Source organism: Salvia miltiorrhiza, chromosome 5, assembly GCF_028751815.1.
Source record: "Salvia miltiorrhiza cultivar Shanhuang (shh) chromosome 5, IMPLAD_Smil_shh, whole genome shotgun sequence".
NCBI classification, from domain to species: Eukaryota; Viridiplantae; Streptophyta; class Magnoliopsida; order Lamiales; family Lamiaceae; genus Salvia; species Salvia miltiorrhiza.
The window spans coordinates 25861402-25882927 of NC_080391.1; the positions used below are offsets into that span (position 1 = coordinate 25861402).

Genomic DNA, 21526 nt, shown 5'->3' on the forward strand with positions numbered 1-21526 from the left:
TTAGGTGGGTGCCGCGCGCTGGAGACGCGCCCAGATGCGAGGCGGGGTCGAAGCCTCAACCCGGGGCGAGAGAGGAGGGTACGCGCCCAATTTAAAAAAAAAATACAAAAATCGTTAATTTTTACAAAATTCGACCGTTTGCTATTTTTGTTTTTTTTAAAAAAAAAACGACCGTTGCATTTCAACGGCTATTTTGATTTTTTATTTTTTTTTTCTTTTTTTCCCCTTCTATAAATACCACTCTTCCTTCCACTCTTTCAAATTCACCAACATCTTCAACTACAATTGTCTCCCAAAAACAATTCTCTCTTCTACATTTCCAAAGATGGATCGTGAATTTGATGAATACATGGAGCAACAAGGCGGATCCAGGCTTCCAATGATGGGGTTTGCTCCATTTTCACAAGCCTCCAATGTATTGGCTACGGGAAATGTTCCTCCGCCGGCGGCGAACGCCAACGTTCAAGAAGAGCCGGAGGAGGTGAAGCCGAAAGCCAAGGGCACCCGCACTGCATATTCTAGCGAGGAGTCCGAGCTCGTGGCAATATTGTGGGCGGAGGCAACCCACAATCCTATTTTGGGGACCTCCCAAAAGTTGCTCCAATATTGGGGAGCAATCGCCGAGAAGTTCAACGCGCTCAATACGTCGGGAGTGCCGCCGCGAAAGTCGGATCATCTCAAGTCCCACTTCGCCCGTGTCCAAAGGGAGACAAAATTCTTCGAGGGCTTCTACAACACTTGCAAGGACAATTGGGGGAGTGGTATGAGCGACGATCAAATCTTCCAACAAGCCCAAACGATGTTCGATGCGAATTTCAAGAAACAATTCTCATACGTCAAAGCTTGGAAAGTGCTTCGTGACTGCCAAAGATTCACGTCGCAAGCCGGGGATGTCCACTCCGCCAAAAAGTCGAAGGGCTCCGATGGTGGAGCAACCACTACTTCTTCGGAGCCGAGTGTCACGGCGAGACCCCAAGGCCAAAAAGCGGCAAAGCGAGACAAGGGCAAGGCGAAGAAGGGAGAAGGGTCTTCGGGAGGAGGATCGGCATTCTCCGACGCCCTCGAGAAGGTGGCCGAAAGCATGAAGGAGCATGCTCTCAAAACGGGGGAAATCGCCGAGGTCAAAAAAATGCAAGCCGAGATGAAACGGGAGGAGATGGATATGAAGCTCTTGAACAAGGACACGACGGGTATGACGGATGCGCAATTGGCCTTGCACAACCACCTAGTCCAAGAAGTGCTCAAGCGTCGAGGGCTTATTTAAATTAGGAAATTATGTTATTTTTTATTTTATTATCGTATTTTAATTATATTTTTAATTTTATTTTAATTATTGTAATGTTCAATTTTAATTTTAATGAAATTTTAATTTTAAAAATAAAAGTGTAGAAATATGAATTATGTGGAAATGAGGATCTAAGCACCCACCTAAAACACAAAGCATTGGAGAGGAGTGTATCTTAGGTGGGGCCCACTCTTAAGACACCCCTTTAAGCAACAAGCACTGTGGATACTTTTAGAATTGACTTCTTCCTTAGAAAAGTGATTAAGAGTTGATACTGTATTTTTTTTTATTAAAAAATAAATCGGATTAAAAACTGAAATTTGGTATAATTGGTGTATTTATAGAAAAGTGACGACATTTGGCAGGCGGAGTTTGCAAAATGTAGAAGACGGAGTTTTCCAAGTGAAAAAGCTGCCTCCACTCTGTCAGATTCAAATATTAAATTACCAACTTCTCTCTCTCTCTCACATACGCGCAGCGCAAGCTTGAATTTGAATCTCGGAGATGGCGTCTCTAGCCCTCTCCCCCTCCTTAAACATCCGCCTCCGCCCCCAATCCAACCCCTGCTCCCGCTCCCCCAAATCTCTTCGCCTTCAATTTAGATCTCCCACCAAAATCACTGCTACTACCCACAATTTCTCGAATCCTCAATTTCAAAATTCGCCCCTCTTGGTTGGGGCCCAGAAACGCCGACCGCTAACAGTCGCCTCTGCTTCAGCGGCCCCTCAGTCACAGGCATGGCAGGGGGCTTCGATGAAGCCTCTGATGGCCTCCATCGCAACGGGGGTGATTCTATGGTTCGTCCCGGCCCCCGACGGGGTCTCCCGCATCGCGTGGCAGTTGCTCTCCATTTTCCTGGCCACCATTGTCGGAATCATCTCCCAACCGCTGCCTCTGGGGGCCGTGGCCTTGATGGGCCTGGGAGCATGTGTTTTAACAAAGACGCTGACGTTTGCCGCCGCATTCTCGGCGTTCGGCGATCCTATCCCGTGGCTGATCGCGCTAGCCTTCTTTTTCGCGCGAGGGTTTATCAAAACTGGATTGGGGAACAGAATCGCGTATCAGTTTGTTTCTCTGTTTGGGAGCTCGTCGCTGGGATTGGGGTACAGCTTGGTGTTCAGCGAAGCGCTGTTGGCGCCGGCGATCCCGTCGGTGTCCGCGAGGGCCGGCGGCATATTCTTGCCGTTGGTGAAGTCGCTTTGCGTGGCGTGTGGTAGTAATGTAGGCGATGGGACCGAGAACAAATTGGGTTCCTGGTTGATGCTCACATGCTTTCAAACATCTGTGATTTCGTCGTCTATGTTTCTCACTGCCATGGCTGCAAATCCCTTGGCTGCTAATCTTACTGCAACTACTATAGGTATGCAGATTGGATGGATGGATTGGGCCAAGGCTGCAATAGTGCCGGGCTTGGTGTCGCTGATCGTTGTTCCATTCCTGCTCTATATAATCTATCCACCTACGGTCAAGAGTAGTCCCGATGCTCCAAAACTTGCAAGGGACAACTTGGACAAGATGGGGCCCATGTCCAAGAACGAGATCATCATGGCTGCAACTCTGCTGCTCACGGTATGCCAATGCTTCTATGAATCTGCCTCTGCATTCTAACTTTAATTCTAACTCATAATGTAAATATCAGGTGGGGCTCTGGATTTTCGGTAGTGTCCTGAATGTGGATGCCGTCACTGCTGCAATTCTTGGTTTATCTGTCCTCCTTGTAAGTGGGGTGGTAACGTGGAAGGAATGCCTATCTGAATCGGTTGCTTGGGATACACTTACATGGTTTGCCGCACTTATTGCAATGGCTGGCTACCTAAACAAATATGGCCTTATTACCTGGTTCAGCCAAACTGTAGTCAAGGTTTGCTTACCTCTATCTTACAATCACATAATGATGACTAACTATAACTGTAAGCCCACACAAGAATTTGATTTTGACTGTCCCCAACAAGGAATATGGTGCTTTGGTAATAATTTGTGTCTGGAATTTAGAATCATCTTTGTTTTGGTGTTTTGTTCCTTGCTTATTTGATTTTGTTGTGTATGCAGTTTGTTGGTGGATTGGGTCTTTCGTGGCAGCTATCTTTTGGCATTCTTGTCCTACTGTACTTCTATTCCCACTATTTGTTTGCGAGCGGGGCTGCTCATATTGGTGCGATGTTTACAGCATTCTTATCTGTAGCGAGTGCTCTGGGTACTCCACCGTATCTGGGTGCTGTTGTGCTGGCCTTCCTTTCCAATCTTATGGGAGGCATTACTCATTATGGGATAGGATCAGCCCCTGTGTTTTACGGTGCAGGTTACGTTCCACTCGCAAAATGGTGGGCTTACGGCTTCCTTATCTCAGTCGTCAATCTTGTCATTTGGCTTGGTGTTGGAGGCCTCTGGTGGAAGGCCATTGGCTTGTGGTAGAACTGCCTCCACTCTATCTTTCACATAAATGAGTTTTTTCAGATTTCCAACAGAATCAGGATTTTACAAGTTTTGGTCACTTGGTATACAAATCAAGGTGTTTATTGTTGCTACACAACACCATTCAACTGCTCTCCTTTCTAATGTAACATCTTTCCTTTTTTTTCATGGTATGCACTATGCAGCAATGAAAATTATTAATTTTCATGTCCTTTTTCACTCATAAGTTGATACGTTTTATTATTGGGGATCAGTTTTCTCGGAGAATTAGACCTCTAGATGTGTATAATTTTCTCAATTATGTTGAACTTAGAATTTTAGTCGATTTGAGAATGTATTTTTTTTTCAATTCCAACAAAATAATTTAACAATGATTTAAATAAATTGAATTTATTAATTTCTATTCTTTGCATATTAAATTGAATGCAATTAAATGAATATGTGAAGGCAAATCTACTCGTAGATTGTTAATTTAGCATGAGTTTAAAATGATGATAATGTCAAATATTTGAAGTGTGCCTTAGAAAACTCATCCATGAAATTGAGTTGAACTAGCTTGGGCCTTTTAATAGTTGGGCAAATTTGAAAGATAACTGATGGAGCTAAGACTTAAGTTTCTATTGGGCTGGGTTCTGTCTACTATCTGAACATGCCAACTATTTTATGTTAATTCAGAGGTTAGTTAGATAAAGGGAAAATTGCACCTAAATACACAAACTTTGCCAAAAATTCATATTTGACGCGAAGTTGAGATTTTACATTTTAATACACCAACTTTCTTTGTTGTCCAAATTTAACACGACTTAATTCTTAAAAATTCAAAAAACAACCCATTTTTGTAAATAATTATACAAAGACCCACTTATGTTATAATTTGGGACATTTAAACCAAACCAATATATTTCCTTATGATGTTTTCTTTTAAACCATTTTAGGCGCGAATCAGAGATTAAAAGAAAACATCATAAGGAAATATCTTGTTTTGGTTTAAATATCCCAAATAATAACATAAGTGGGTCTTTGTATAATTATTTACAAAAAATTGTTGTTTTTTGAATTTTTAAGAATTAAGTCGTGTCAAATTTGGACAACAACGAAAGTTGATGTATTAAAATGTAAAATCCTAACTTCGCGTCAAATATGGATTTTTGGCAAAGTTTGTGTATTTTCACGCAATTAGATAAATGCTTCAGATATTTTATTAATTAGTTTGTAGCCCATTAAATTTCGATATCACTTTACATTATAATTTAAAATTAGAAATTATAAAAATAATTTTAGTAAAATTGATTATATGGATTCATTAATCGTAGGTGGAGAATAATGACGAGCTAGTATTAGAGGTGGGAATCGGGTCGGGTTAGGTACCCTATCCAAAAAAATTGGATACCCCAATCTGAAAAACGCTACCCAACATCAAAATCAGATACCCAAGTCGATTATTCTGTACCCAAAATTAGCCAACAAAGTTAAAGTGATTTCCAACAATATCTGATAGTTGAACGCCAACACAAACGCACAACCACCTCACGAAAATGAACAATGCTTTTTATGCATTCAACGGAAAACAGATCAAACTTGAGCCAACAATAGTATCACATGTCTCCAAAATACATTAGTCATCACAAGCCAGCCAGTCTATTTCAGAAGCATGCGGTAGGGGTATTTAATTAAAAAATTAAAAACAAATAATCAGTTAATTCGAATATACCTAATACCCGATACCTCCTTATACCCTAATTTTTCTGGTATTGGGTACTCTTATACTCGGTATTGAGTCAGATTGAGTATACCCGATACATGATACCCTAATTTCCATCCCTATGGTCAATCATCCATATTTATTTAATATATATATGTATGCGTACTCATCCCTGCTGAAATAGAAATTTTATTGAAATCGAAAAAAACAACGTACAGAGACGAAAACCCTTGAGAGCACAGGCGCAAATTAAGGGCCGGACCTCAAAAACAACAGAGCCCATTGAAAGTAAAACAACCAAACAAAGAAAGTTGAAGAAACAACAAAAATAGAAACAAACAAAGGCCACCGACCACTAACTACGTGAGAAAGAACGCGAAACAGCCAAAACAAAGCAACCACCACAAAGACCACCGAAGGTCATTGCCAGCAACACGAACGGGCCGCCGACAGCCACCAATGCAGAAGCAACATGAAACTCCTTCCACCTACACCGAAAGCAAAACACCCAAAGCTCCAGAGAAAAATCCTTAGTGCCCAATAGCACCAACGGACACCTGCAAAAACAGAACACCCGAACAAGAAGAGGAACAAACAAGCACTACAGAGCCAAGACCAAGAAAACAAACCCCCATAAACGAAAAAATACTTGTTCTCGAGAGACAACCACATCGGCCAAAGAAAGTTCACTAGGGATTCCACTCCCCAAACACAACACAGCCCAAACTAAGCCTCCCCAGAAAAACACCCCCCGTGCAGTGATCAAAGATAAGGCCTTAAAAAGCAACAATGAGATTATACAATTTAAGCCGATCAGACCCAATTCTCCGCTAGGAGTGAATTCCCTAATGCAGAAGCCTTTACAATTAGATCTCATTAGAAAACAAAGAGGTTCCAAATGATTACACGAAACAAAGGCTAAGGTCACGAGATGAACCCTTTGGTGGAAAACTAAAATGTTCTCGCGTGGTTTCCCATGCTCATAATGAACCATCAGATAGGGATGGCAATCGAGTACGACGGGTACGAATAGTGACTATCCATACCCATATCCACGAACTAAATGGATAGTGGTTTTTAACCACGAAACTATCCATGGATATCAAATGGTATCCATACCCACTACCCGCGGATACCCGCTACCCGTCGGGTATCCACGAACCCGCTATCCGGCGGGTATCCGTCACCCGCTATTCGCCGGATACCCACTATCTGCTGGATACCCGCCACCTACTATACGCCGGATATCCACGAAACAAAATTTAAATATAAATTTACAACAAATTTAATAGAAAAAATAAATAAATCAACACAAATAACATAGTTCAAATCCACATGTTGAAATCCACAAAGAACAATGTTTAAATTCAAATTCATCAACTAAAATATAAAATCCAACAAAATTCTATAATTGTTCAACAAAATTCAAATTTAAATTAGACTATTAGAGTTTGGGTCTTGGTTCAGTTTCTGTCTGGGCCTATTTTAAGATATAATATGCTAGTCCATAATCTCAAAATATATATTCAAAGCCCATATTTTATGAAATTTTTTGTGGATATTTGACGGGTAATTTACGAATACTTGACGGGCATTTTTTGCGGGTAAACGGGTTTCGCGGGTATGGATAGTAAGTATCCAAACTCATACCCACGAACTAAATGGATAGTGAATTGCAACCACGAAACTATCCGTGGATATCAAGTAGTATCCAAACCCACCCTAATAGGTTCAGGTTTTCGCGGATATCCGTTACTCACGGGTAGATTGTCATCCCTACCATCAGAGGAGCAGAGACCCAGAGCTATCATAAGTTTAAACCGAAACATAATATACAAGGTAGAGATAATACTACAAAAAAACTTACCGGACTCAGACGGAATTACCGACGGAAAATAATCCGTCGGTGATTACCGACGAAACAACGGCGAAATTTCGTCGAAGATATTTTTAAAAGTTTACCGACGGAATTATTAGCGACGAAAAATAATCCGTCGTTAAATATTATTTTTCATTATTTATTTATTTTTTAATTATTTTCTTACATTTACCGGCCGAATAGCGACAGAAAATAATCCGTCGTTAAATATTATTTTTTTATTTTTTTTAATCTTACCGACCGAATAGCGATGGAATTATTAGCGACGGAAAATAATCCGTCGTTAAATATTATTTTTTTTTTTTTTTTTTTTTTTAAAATTTCAGTTAGCGATGGAAAATAATCCGTCGGTAAATATTATTCATTTTTTTGTTATTTTTATTTATTTTTATAAAAATATTTTATTATTTTTTAGTTAATATTCCGTTTTTTTTCTTCTTATTTTTAAATTATTGAGAATATTTTAAAATTTATTGTTATTTTCAACAATAATATATTTCTTCAATTAACGATAATATTAATTTTTTTTATTATTTTAAATTCGATCGTATATTTTCCGTCATTCTTTCGTCGGCACCACAAGTCTTAGATATCATCTCGACATATTCTAAAGTTATGAATAAATGATATTATATATTGAAATAGAGCTTAAATGAATTAATATGTGTTAGTTATATCAATAATACGCGTGTTCTGTATTGATGACTAGTCGAAAGCAACTTCAAGGTTAAGCGTGCTTGACTTAGAGCACAACTAAGATGGGTGACTCACTGGAAATCAAGCACAACTAAGATGGGTGACTCACTGGAAAGTTCGTCTTAACGTATGCAATTAAATTCAAAATGCATTATAAATACCAAAATACTTGTGGGGAATAAAGCTAGATTGATAAAAAAAAAATAAAAATAAAAAGAAATTAGCTACTGAACGGAAAATTTCGTCACTATTTCAGATGACGCCTTCGTCGGAAAATTAGCGATGGACGTATAATTCCGTCGGTATTCGACTTAGCGACCACGTTTAAGGCGACTCACGGTCTCCATCGGTCATCCGTCGGTGATTGTTTTTAGCGACGGAATTTTGGGCATTAGCGACGGAATTTCCCTCGCTAATTGCCCAGTTTCTTGTAGTGTAAGATAACAGGCTCATACAATGAGAACACTCCCCCTAGCATCTACCGGACAAATCACGATAAAAAATTGCTCATCACGGTGTTGCATCCAAAACATTATACCAATAGCACTGCACAGGAAGCATAAAGACCGAGAGAGACAGGAAAAACAGTCTAGACCAAACACAGCACCAGAATCCATAGTAAAACAATCATAAGCATGTGTTGGGCACCTAAGAACAAGCAAATACTCAATATGAGGGGTCCATTTTCCCCACATAGAAAACCAAGAGACCCATCACAGGCAAACCAAAGAGCAAAGCGTCAAAAAAAGAAGCCCCGCCCCCATAAAGAAAACATGCACATGACCCAGGGCAAAGAGTAAAAAAGAAAGAGAGCGTCCCTGGATAATAGCGCATCCAAGCAAGATCCACCATCAATTATGCCATGCGACAGAAGCAGCGGGCAACATCATCATGAACATGTTGATAGATGTTTGGGATAGGCCCGTTCTACCAACCTTCAAGCCTAAAAGAGGAAGCAAGAAAGTCAGCAACCCGATTACCCTCCCGAAAGGTATGGGAGGACTGAACACGAATCCCTTCAGTAAGAGCCAAAATTCGATTCCAACGTTTTTGAAGCGCCAAGGGACATGAGAGGACCGAGCCTGCAGTAAGAGAACAACAAACATATAGCCAGACTCAACCCAAATATTATCCCAGCCCTGCAAAATCATATGCTCTCTAGACCAAAAATCAGGGCCATAAGCTCGACCTCAAAAGCAGCACCAGGACCCTGCGAAAAGTGAAAACACCCCAACACTGTATTAGACGCTGTACGAATAACCCCTCCACAATGCATAACCTCCGGATCACCACGAATAGAGCCACCAATATTCAGCTTGACCCAGGGATCAACCGAACGATGCCAAACCACTTCGATGGGAGAAAGAGGGTGACGAGGCACACGCGAGACCCCAATAAAACGCAGAAAATAAAATTCACATAATGTATGCGTACTCATCCCAAATACATTATGTATGAAATTGCAACTCTCTTCGTCCCATAAAAGTGTGAACCTTTTGTCATTTCAGTACATCCAACAAGAATGTATTTTTTTATTTTGGACACTACCTCACCACATGATACTACAATCAAGTGGATTTCTTTCTCTACTCACAATACACTCACCTAATATTTATTAAAACTCGTGTCACCAAAAATAATACACACTCGTAAAGGAGAGAGTACAAGTTTGGATGTTCATTTTGCAGATTAATTTTCAGAGAATTTTCGTTGATCGCTTGAGAGACAATTTTATTGTCGTTATCTACACAATGTGAACATACAAGCGATTTTTATTGTCGTTATCTAAACTTCAATATATAAATTGCTTACAAACGATTTCAACAAGGAAAACTTTTCATCTGCTTTCATTTTGGTATTAGAAACATCAAATTCTTCTACATTATAACTCCAAATTAAATATTTAGGCAACCACAAACGAAGTCGATGGAGAACGTTTACAAACGATTTCAACAAGCGGCTCACTCTGTTGTTGGAGAACAAGATCCAATAATTCAAAACAGATAGTAATATAATCTATTTAATTAATTCATTCAACCTATTAAAATAGAAACTATTCCATTCTAAATTCAAAGTTAAAATATAAATTAAAGATCACGTACAAGAATTGAGACATTAAATAGGAACGAGTTTGAGTTTTTTGAGCTTCAGTTTGAGTCTGAGTTGGATTATAGATAAAGGGTGCTGCTAAGCCTAAGCAATATGTTATATGTGAGAGCTGAAAACTAGTTTTCCAGCACCAGCTCAGGTTGCTGATTAACTTGTACACTAGCAGGTTAGTTTGCCGAGACGATCCCAACCGAGCCCAGAAATCTGTTACAGCTGAGGAGAAACACATTATTGCTACAACAGCAATTTATGATATAACAACAGTAGGTAGGGTTACTTGAGACAGAAAGATGATAGAGAGATGAGTTTGTGACGGGCAGGGTAATGAGCATGCCACGATTGCCAACAGGAGAGGAAAAGGGAAGGCACGCTCGATTCTCTTATGTTCAGGAACTTCGGTAGTCCTCGTATTTCGCCCGAATGTGGGTAGCAAAGTAGCCATCATTTGTTCATCTGGATCACACTCCTGCAAACAGAAACAGGTACATGGTTCAAACTTCAATGTTTAAATTAAAATAGGAGGGGGGAGCTCAACATGAAAATAGCAGAATAGTGGAAACCTGAATGCTTATTCTTCCACATCCACTCCTGAGACGCCTGACAGAATAAGCAATATATTTAAAACCTCAAAATATAGAAATGAAAAAGAAACAGGGGTGTCTGATTTTTCGACTCCAACCTGCTGATATCGCGCAGGATCATTTGCTGGAGCTTGCGCATACCCAATTTCCTAAAAATTCCAACAGCCATTACAGATAGTGAAGACAACGTGGTGTCAGGAAAGTGGATTAAGTTTTTCAAATAGCCAAAAGGAAAGAACACAACGTATCCGATCACTCCTTACCTTAGTACCTTGTTTTGCAGAAAATCCAGGGACATGATACTGAATATTGAAAGAAAGGAGTACGAATTACAATCATGAAATTCCACTGTTGTATATTTATATATACATATATACTGACCGATGATTGAGCAGCCTGCTGAAATGGCTTGGCTTGGTTGTGGATCTGAGCTTGCATTTGAGGAGCCTGTTGCACTGATGGTCCTGATGGGTGTGAATGCAACTGAGGGTGCGGGTTAGACGGCTTCTGTTGCTGGTGCTCATTTAGCGCCAGCTCCTCGGGTTTCTCCCACTATCAAAGTAAACTTTAAATGAAAAGGGTCCTTCTGAACAAGGCATAAACATATAATACGATATGATATTTCACCTTGCTTTCACCAGTTAAGCTGTTGTAGTAGTACTTGTATCCATCAGGCGACGTGTGCTCGGACCAATTGCTTGTAGCAGCAGCAGGAGTACCACCAGTGATGGCGGATGAGACGGTAGTCGTAGTGGTAGTTAAATCTCCAGCTGGTTGCGTACCAGTGGTGTTCGCAATGGGCTGAGATAGCATTCCAGGCCAAGGAGACTGGAGAGAACAAAAAAGTTTCTTTAATAAGTTTACAAAGCTAAGTGGCGAAGGAGCATAAAACAAAACAATTCCAACATACATACAACCAATACCTGCTGTTTAGCAGCTAGTTGACCCTGATGAGTTGCTAGATTTTGATTCGCCGGTTGTCGCTGCTGCACTTGTTGTTGCAACTGATTTAGGACTTGTTGAGAAGACTGGAAGGTAGCCTGTAGAGTTTGTTTCTGTTGTGACAGCATTTGAGCCAACTCCGAAGGCGGCTGATTAAAAGGTTGATGTTGCTGAGGATACTGTGGCTGATTCCCGATTCCGGGAGCTTGTCTGTGAGCAGACGACGCGCTATGCTGCACTTGTAACTGGGGGGAAATAGAGTGCTGACCATTCTGTCCAGGCAGAGGTTGTGATGACAGGGCCTGACTATATGGGGTCTGTATCTGACCAGGTTGCTTCTGTGATCCCGGCAAACTGTGAATGTTGGAGAAAGATGTCGCATTTGATGGAGGTAACTGTACAGGTTGTGGCAAAGGCTGTGGTGACTGAAGAGGTCGTTGCCCGGGAGATAGCTTTGAGCCATAAGATGGAATTTGTGGTGCGGAATGGTTATAATTCTGGAAATAATAGAAACTGAGATTAGTGTCTCGAATATAAGATGCTCCATACGGTAGAGCTTAATTTTCCAACTTACAAACTGAGACATAGGTGCAGACGAGACAGTTGGTCCGGGAAATGAACCGTCCATGCTACCAGGAATAGCTCCTACAGGACCCTGGATTGGCCACAGAAAACATAAGTAATATCTTGGAAGGCGAGGAAGAATGGAAAGAAAGAGCGACCACTCCTAAATATAGCGAGTAATATAGGAATGACTTTTCGTGCTCTTACTGGAGTAGAGGAAACGGCCATATTCCCGGGCGGCCTAGGCTGAAACTGATTAGCATAACCTTGGTTGCCAACATGCGGTCCTAGATTCTGCGGGCTTGGCCAAGAATTAGGATTGGGGCCACGAAATGGCTCTTGATGATCTAGTGGAGGTCTAGAGAAGATCACAAGGAGGTTCCATTAAACCTCAAAATCTTAAAGCCTTTGAAATTTAAATGCTTTATGTTAGCAGCAAGTATAATTACAAGAAAATACCTGATCCCAGGGGCAGAAAATCGAGGGCCAGTAACGGGTCCACCAAAAGAAGGACCACCTCTGCAGAAGGACAAAAAGATGTCCAACAAGTTAGGTGCATTTATGACTCCCTAAAGAAGGAGAAGAACAGGCGAGATTATTTTCATAATTAGTTATGCTTTTAGAAGTTCGGAATTATATGATACTCACAATTCAATTATGATTTTTCAAACTCCATATAAAATTATGGTCAAACAAGTTAGGTGCATTTATGTGCAAAAGCTACCTTGACTCTCCAGGTCTAGGTCTTTTAGGATCAGCAAATCTAACAGTTAACGGTTGATCACAGCCCTGTGATACATAAACCGAACAGTACATTTATCACGGATTACAAAATGGATATCTGAAATTAAACCACCATTGAGGAAATGAAGGGAACATACTCTCATAATATATATTCCATTTAGAGCATTGATGGCCGCTTGTGCCATATCTCTCTGAGAGTATTTGACAAATCCACAACCTGCAAAAGGTCAGAGATAAAAGAAAATTAACACAAACAAGACGTGTAATCGCCTATAACTCCCATGTCCTACCATACCACACCACCTTAAAGTGACATAAAAGGCAAAATAATTTTTTTTTCAGCTTATACTATAAGTTGAAGTCCCATTCCTGAATCAAAAGAATTGTCAAGGATATTGACATCACATATTCAACAAAAACAAAAATAAAAATCCACATACCCCGACTCTGCTTCATTTCATCACGCATAAGATAGACATCCTCGACTCTACCATAAGGTAAAAAGATCTGAAGAGTAATGCCAGTCATTGTCATCATTCAAACAGTAAATGTTTCACAGAATTTAAATAAAGCCAGTAACAAACAAATAGTATTACGATAAATTAATTGAACTAACAAGCCACATAAGGTGCCAAAAGAACAAGAATAATTTCAGCCATGAAATGCAACAATCAATGTATAAGGCTAAAAGAAGCAAAAGGCTAGCTCTAAGCAGCAAAACATACTTCTTCAACTTCCTTCTCAACAGCTTGTTTGTTCAAGGACCCAACAAACAGCTTGTATTCGGTTGCACCTGAGATCGAATTTAAAGACCAAAATTTCACAAGTAACTAAAAGTATCAAATCCCCCATGAAGATTAATAGAAGAGTCAAAAGCGATGAATATATTCACAAACAAATTATTTGAGCATTGAATATTGTAGAAAGACAAGATAATCAGCGCACCAAGACGTTCTCGCTCTCCATCAGCATATCTGACTTGTATAGGTCCCGTTCCCTGTGTAACCAAAGAATAAATGATACATATACAAGTGTAAGTTATAGGCATTTAAGAGACTGACAGAAAGATATACCCCAGGTAACGTGTACTGATTATGCAATGAGCCAATTGCCCTATCTGCCTCATCGGGAGAAGCATATTTAATGAAACAGCATCCTGCACAAGCCAAAGGTTGGCACCCACAGTTTACAATGATATTCTTCCTTCGTCCGAATAAAACAAGGTGCAGTAATGTTAAAGCTTAAAATAAATTGTTTAACGTAAATACTAAAGCCAAAATAATATTAAAAAAAATCCTTCATATATATCACGTTAAGATGCACTAGATGGATCTCGATAGAAACCCACATTGTTCCAAAGGTCAAACTCATAGACGATAAGACAACAACAAACAAGGTACAACAACAGCTAAAGTTACATTCTGTCATAATTAAAGACAAAAAAAAAGGTCCAACTCAAAAAAGACAAACAATGTCCTACTAAAAAAAGACAAAGACAAAGTAAAAAGAGATTAAATGGATAGCACACGTTAAACAATGGATCTTCATCAGATAATTACCATAACCATCGACAAAAATCAAATTGTCACCGACATGCCAAACATTCTCTAAGTCTTCACTCGTAACAAGATAATTTTATGCGCAACTAGCCAACCAAAAACCAAGAGATCACATATCATCAATTTGCTCATGAAATGTACACATAACTACACGTCTGAGTAATAAGAGAAATAAACTCATTAAGTAAGACAAAAAAAAGTATTCACCAACTAATATTGAACAATAAGCTAGCGAGGAGCAGAAAATTAACTCACTACCAAGTGCCAAGTCATTAACGCATGCAAACTTATTAAGTTGATTCAACATAAAATGTACTCATAGATGGTCCATTTAAATATAAATGCGAATTACATAATACCCGAGTGTCTGAAAGGAAACACAAGGAATTATAATAGTCTAGAAAGGCCTATTAGCCACTACGATTATCATTGCCACTGACAATTTGAGAAGAAATTTAAACTAGTCACAACCGTTATACACAAATGTCAAAATAAGTGGAACACTTTGAGAAGATAGCTAATGCACAAGTTGTAATAGCATCACCGAACTATGATAACTGTAACAGACATAGATTATCTTTCTTAAGAAAAATCACTCTCTACAAGCAGATAAATCGCCATTTACAAAATAAATAAAGTAAATAAAGGTACCAGACACGGACAAAACGAGCAGCATTCCACAAAAATCAAATTAAATATCCAAAGAACAGAAATAGCACAACCACAGGTATCACAGCAATATTGACGTATCAATGCTCACTCTTTTTCATTGAATTAGTTCAATTACAATCAATCTTAGCAAAAGAAAGGAACTCCAAGAAAACAGATATAATAAAAAGACACTATCCCAAATTCAACTCAACTGTAAAAGTCATAAGGCAACAATCATTCACCACCAAACTGCAAAAGAACTACTGAAGTCGTAAAATGTACCAAAGCACAAAGCGTAACGAATTAAGAAGCATGAATAGTTGTTTAGGGAAAAATGAAGTGACAATTAAACGGGACTGCCAGCAGTTGGAGATTGTCCTGCTACTAGGAGAACATTTCAATGCACCATGTATCAAGTGCTCGTCTAACAAGACAAATAGCTCTCATTCATCACATCATGTGAAATACTACAAGGATTGCAATATGAACCAATGCATGATTGGATCAGTCACCTAAAACGCTGTATCTCATTTGCATTCGGTTTGAATATCCATATGAATAAAAGTTGAAATAAACTAATCCATTAAAAAAAAAAATGCATCCACGAAACAAGCCATAGGATCTCCATTCAACAAACTACATCTATGGAGCTAACAATAGCGTCTTCATTCATAAATAACCCAGCAAGATCCACTCACATTTGAAATATTAGAGACTCAAACAGATACACTCTTGCAAAACCCTACACCACAATACTACTTATCCATTACACCAAAATAAAGTCTAGATCAATACAACGCATCCAACCAGATTTTTAATCAGCATCCACATCACTATCAAAGGGATAAAATAGTGTCTTGAGACTAAAATATTATTTATGCTGTACCACTTTGGTTGGTCTCAAAATCATACAATGAAAAGATATATGATTGAAAATCATGGTCTACATAACTAGATTGAGTAGCTGTCCATGTCCAATCATTAAATACAAACGTGATATAACAGAGTAGAACACAAAATCAATAGCTGCTTAAGTAGCTCGCTTTCATGAAATTTGTGACAAAGAGTGAAACCAAATTGCCATCCCTTCATACATGTATATACCTTTTACAAAACAATGAGAGGAGAGATGTGGAGATAAGAGCTAGCAAGACATTTATTGCGTCCATACAATCATCACCATTATCAAACCACATCCAATCAACAAATGTGTGATGTTACAAAAGCCAACATGTTCAGTTGAACAAATGGCTTTGCGCATAAAAACACATCAAAGAAGTTGATTTTAACAAATAGGCCTAAAAAACAATATTACTGGCTCGCTGGACTGATCCAAGGCAAAACTAATTGCATGGAGTCCACATCAGTTAAATAATCAATGCAACAAACACAAAATCTAGGAGATACATGTATGGTGCCAATATAAACACAAAGCAAATAAATCCCACTAACAAGCACAACCTCAATACAAAATAGTATACTAAAGATAACAAGGAGAATTAAAGCTCTCAACAATGAAATAGAAACAACGAAGGCAGTTGTTCGTGTTCAAACCAGTGGGCGTGAATCATGAATTATTTACTATGGCTAATCCAAGCTTTTAAAGCACAAGCAGATACAGACATCTTGGTTAGGCATCAATCATGTTAATTTGAAACAACCAGACTTGGAAAGTATAATAAAAATAAAAGAGAGAGATACAAATTCACAGCCATTAACAATAACTTGCAATACACCACACATCCACAAAATGATTAATGCACAATACAAAAGAGGAAAATGCAAAGAGTTGTTGTTCGTGTGTTCAGACCAGTGGGCATGAGTCATGAAGTATTTACTATGGCTAATCCAAGCTTTTAAGAACAAGCAGATACAGGCATCCTGATTAAACAACAATCATGTTAATTTTTTTTAAAACAACCAGACTTGGAAGGTATACTAAAAATAAAGAGAGAGAGGGAGAGATATACAAATTTCACCACAGCCAGTAACAATAACTTGCAATACACCAAACATCCATAAAATGATTAATGCACAATATTGGAGAGAAAAATGCTAAGAACTGCAACTACGGAATAGATCTTATCACGTCACATTCATATCAATCTCTCCAAATTCAGCATACATAAGAAAAATGTCAACTAACTAAAACCATGCAGAGCAGCTTATAAAAGTAAAGCCATTTAACTCATTCAAGAAGAAGAAAAACAAGCTATCGCGATATGTAGAAAATTAATTCTAACCGATTCATGAGATCAAATTCAGATTATTGTCTCCCATGTTACAACAACAGATTTTTGTCAAAGAATTTAGTGTAAAGCAAAATTAACATGTTCTAGACTATGCACATCTAAAGAGGTCTACAAAGGCCAAAATTGTTCTCCCTCATTAGTATACAATGATTAACTTATGTAATATTTAATCTAGTCTTCTTCTTGGGATGATGGAGTATGTACAGAAAAGAAGAAGGCGAATGAACAACTGACGAGAAACATAAGGCTACAGTGGCTTCCTTCAGCCCTCCAAAGGACCTGAAAAGACACTTGCAAAGAAATTTCAATTGAGTAAAACACAGCATAATAACATACCTTGTGGCTGCCCAGTCCTCTTATCCTTGATCAGAGCAACTTCCATCACACGCCCATGTTTTTCAAATAGCGGTCGGATCTATAAACACAAAACAAATAATAAATATGCCTCAGTAACAACAATAGAATGCATTTACTTTTAAATCACTGGAAATAGAAGTTCAAGAGCATGTCCTTAAATGATCATCAATCATGTATAAATTCGAGAATTGAAACTAATCAATGCAAATAACTTACATCGTCTTCCGTGGTTGTCCTTGGAACAGACCCAACAAAGAGTTTGGCAAAATTAGCTCCTTCTCTGCCTAAAAAAACAAAGAAATTGTATTATTTCAACTAATACGTAAAAAATATAGTTGGGAGTGAACCACAAAGAACAATACATTACAGAGCCATGGAAAAAAAATGCGCATGACATAGTAGCTTCAATTTATCTACAGTTTACAGCACCATCGAGTATTCAAAATATGCATATTAAGGTCATAATCAAGAACCATAAGGAAGTTAAATTTTGAAAAGGAAAAAACTGAATAAGTCAAAATAGAACTTGAAAACTTTTCTGATACCCAATTAGATTTCAGCTTTCCTTATCTCCAAGAACTCATCAAGTACGTACATTACGAAATTTCAAGAAATGGAGCCTTATTAAAGATTCCGAACTTCTGTCTAGTATTAAATCCTTTGAGTTAATTGTCTACTGAACTCTTTTAGACCGTCATTAACAAATAATTTCAAATTTACCTTTTTTTTCACTATTTCATCTAAACTTGGCCACACAACAAGCTAAAACCTCAAGATGCAATCTAAACTTTAAGCTACAGTCCAATAAAATAAAATTACTCGAACTCATAAAGTACCTGGAGATCTTTCTCTACCAGAGTAACCACGTTTTTGGCCCGAGAGAGGAGTGGGGGGGCCCCCATAGTTATCAAAACCAAAGCCTGGACCATCACCACCGCCTCCGCCCATTGGTCGAAAGCCTCCAGCTTCACCATCACTGCCACCCGACCTTCGAAAACCTCCACCATCACCACCACCTCCACCCATTGGTGGAAACTCTCCACCACCATCACCACCACCACCACCACCCATCTGCGGGAACCTCCCACCATCACCCCCAAAGCCGCCCATTGGTCGAAATCCAGCAGAATCAGCTCCCCCTCCTATTGGTCGAAATCCAGTAGCATCAGCTCCCCCTCCTATTGGTCGAAACCCTCTTCCCCCAGCGCCACACATCGGCCCAAACCCATCTCCGGCACCAACCGGCGGTCGAAACACTCCAAATCCATCCCCAATTGGTCTCAATCCTCCTCCTACCACGCCTCCACCGCCACTAGGCCGAGATGGGTAGGGCGGCGGACTGTCAAACGCCCTACTATTCTCCCTCCCGCCGCCACTAGAAAATCCGCCGGGATAATTATGAGGACTGTCGCGGCCACCTCCGCCTCCGCCGCCACCGCCGCCTCGATAATCATCCTGGTGACGCTGGTGAAATGGAGCTCCGCCGCCGCGGGAGTGCCTGCCGCCTGAATTGTATTGATAAGGTGGCTCGCTGCTATTGCTGTACCTATCAGTACCTCTATTTCTATCGAATTTCTCCATGGAAATCGCAAAATTGGGAAAACCCTAACCCTATTATTTTCAAAAATTGAAGCTGACGATTGTTGTGCAGAGTGAACCCGAGAAATGAATCATGAACAGAATAAAATGATCGTTTTGGCTATGCAACGACGCCGTTTACTAACTTTTCGTTGGGTTCTGCTCAAAAAAAAAAAAAAAAAACTTTCGTTGGGTTTTTCAGGACTCATGATCCAGTTTACCAAATTTTATTTTGAAAACCCAAAACAGAGATGGGCTCCAAAAGGCCAATTCTATAAAATCAAATTTTATTTCCATTTCCTAATAATTTTTTTTTTTAATTTTTCCATTTCCTAATAATTTGATTTCACAAGATTATGGATTATCTAAATTGTAAATAGTCCATTAATATCCATTTTTCTTAATTATAAAAATAAAAATATACATCTAGTCATTATTTTGTATGAAATACATATAAATTTGACATAGGTATGATGGAGGATTGATTTGTTGCATTTGTTGTTACAAGATTTATTAATTTTGTTCAATTTTTTTTATTTTGCCTTTTGACCATAATTTTATATGGAGTTTGAAAAATCATAATTGAATTGTGAGTATCATATAATTCCGAACTTCTAAAAGCATAACTAATTATGAAAATAATCTCGCCTGATATTTAAAAGACCATAACTGATTTATCGAACATCGTATCATTTGGAGTTTTAAGACCAACCAAGTTGTGGGCATCACCTCGTCGCAAACTTGACAGATCACCTCTAACTTCTGAGCATCATCTTGTCTGAAACTTGAAAGAGAATCATCTCGTCTAAAACATGAAAGAGCATCATCTCGTCTGGAGTTTTGAGCATCATCTCATCTAGAGTTTGAGAGAGCATCATCAAATATGAAATTATATTCAACCGTGACTCCAATTGTCAACTATCTAACAAACATAACTCTAACAATTTAGATATTTTATTTATATATGTAATTTTATTAGTTCTGTCACACCCCAATTCTTGAAGGAATAAATATAATCGAGGTGCAACTAATTCATAGAAATAAACAAGGAACAACCTTGTTAAAAGCCGAATAATAAGATAACGAGTCGGGCTAAGCCCCTTTGGATCACAAGTTTTGTTTCATGCTTCTGACAACCAACATTCATTGGCATAAATTTAGTAGTGAAGAGTCTAAGCTCGGTCAGGTATATCATTTGAAATTTAACATGAAGATCTTAAGTTGGGAAAACAAAAGACTGATATGAGTAATTGCTACAGCGGAAGTCTAAAATAGGAATTTAACCCTAGCCTCAGCTCCGTCCCGTCAGCACCGGCCAGCCAACCTGAAAACATTTGAAAGTATTTTTGGGCTAAGTACTAATGTACTCAGTGGGCAAGCATTTTCATAAACATTTCATATTTTCGTAAAGACAGTTTATCCAATCATACTTGACATGACTTAGAAGGTTTTAAATTGAAAGAACTTCTAAGCATGTTAAAATAATTTCTTTCATTTGTGCGCACATGTCACACTCCCTTTCCGTTACTCGCTGTGATCCCGGACCTTTTAGCCACCGACGGATCCATTTCTCCCATTGCACTTGCCCTGAGGACGTAACTCAGACAAGTTGAATTGACCTCGGGACGCTACCTAGGCAGGCCTTACATGATACATGCTCCGGAACACATCCAGCCAAGCACCCTTATAACGCCTCTTACATGAATTAGTGCCCGATGGAGATCAACCCACCGAAACAACTAACAAGTGTACACAATTCTCAAATAACGTGTTAGGCCATAAGAGAACCTCGATCGATCCATGAATTGCGAGCCTTAAACAGAGCAGAGTGCACATAAACATTTTATTGGATAAACAGTTTGCATTTAATAGAATAAACAATTTGCATTTCATTGAAACATTTAGAGCTTAATAACTCAATCATACTTTGTACATTTGGAAAGTAAGCCCACCTGTATAGGCAAAGCCTGTCGTTTAACCTTATCTCTGAATCGGAATAGCAGTGCTAATCCTTCTGATGCTCAAAGCCTACAAGAAATCTATTCTCAATAGGTCTCCTTGAATCTAATCTTAAGTCATGGTGTAGTGCTTAACATTCTATGATTCACTTAGCCGGGTTTTCAAAAATTTAGTAAATAAATAATTGAAAACTAAATTCTTGAGTTAAGGACACCAACAATATCCTTACTCGATTTTCTTAAATAATTGGAATTAT

General features: G+C 38.8%; 2 protein-coding genes across 2 annotated transcripts; one reads left to right on the forward strand and one right to left on the reverse strand.

Annotated features, from left to right (window-relative positions):
• The first annotated feature begins 1605 nt into the window (after positions 1 to 1605).
• Positions 1606 to 3904, forward strand: LOC131024262 (dicarboxylate transporter 1, chloroplastic-like). The gene is made up of 3 exons (XM_057953784.1): positions 1606 to 2854; positions 2925 to 3146; positions 3335 to 3904. The coding sequence occupies exons 1-3, from the start codon at positions 1790 to 1792 to the stop codon at positions 3695 to 3697; spliced, it is 1650 nt and encodes a 549-aa protein (XP_057809767.1). The 5' UTR covers positions 1606 to 1789; the 3' UTR covers positions 3698 to 3904.
• Positions 3905 to 9981: 6077 nt separating this feature from the next.
• LOC131024263 (flowering time control protein FCA-like) lies at positions 9982 to 19428 on the reverse strand. The gene is made up of 19 exons (XM_057953785.1): positions 18570 to 19428; positions 17950 to 18017; positions 17713 to 17791; positions 13988 to 14070; positions 13860 to 13911; positions 13640 to 13707; positions 13355 to 13421; positions 13052 to 13131; positions 12895 to 12959; positions 12630 to 12689; positions 12378 to 12528; positions 12181 to 12261; positions 11588 to 12103; positions 11292 to 11492; positions 11046 to 11216; positions 10928 to 10966; positions 10763 to 10813; positions 10644 to 10680; positions 9982 to 10549 (listed from the first exon to the last, which is right to left on the reverse strand). The coding sequence occupies exons 1-19, from the start codon at positions 19312 to 19314 to the stop codon at positions 10542 to 10544; spliced, it is 2622 nt and encodes an 873-aa protein (XP_057809768.1). The 5' UTR covers positions 19315 to 19428; the 3' UTR covers positions 9982 to 10541.
• Positions 19429 to 21526: the final 2098 nt, after the last annotated feature.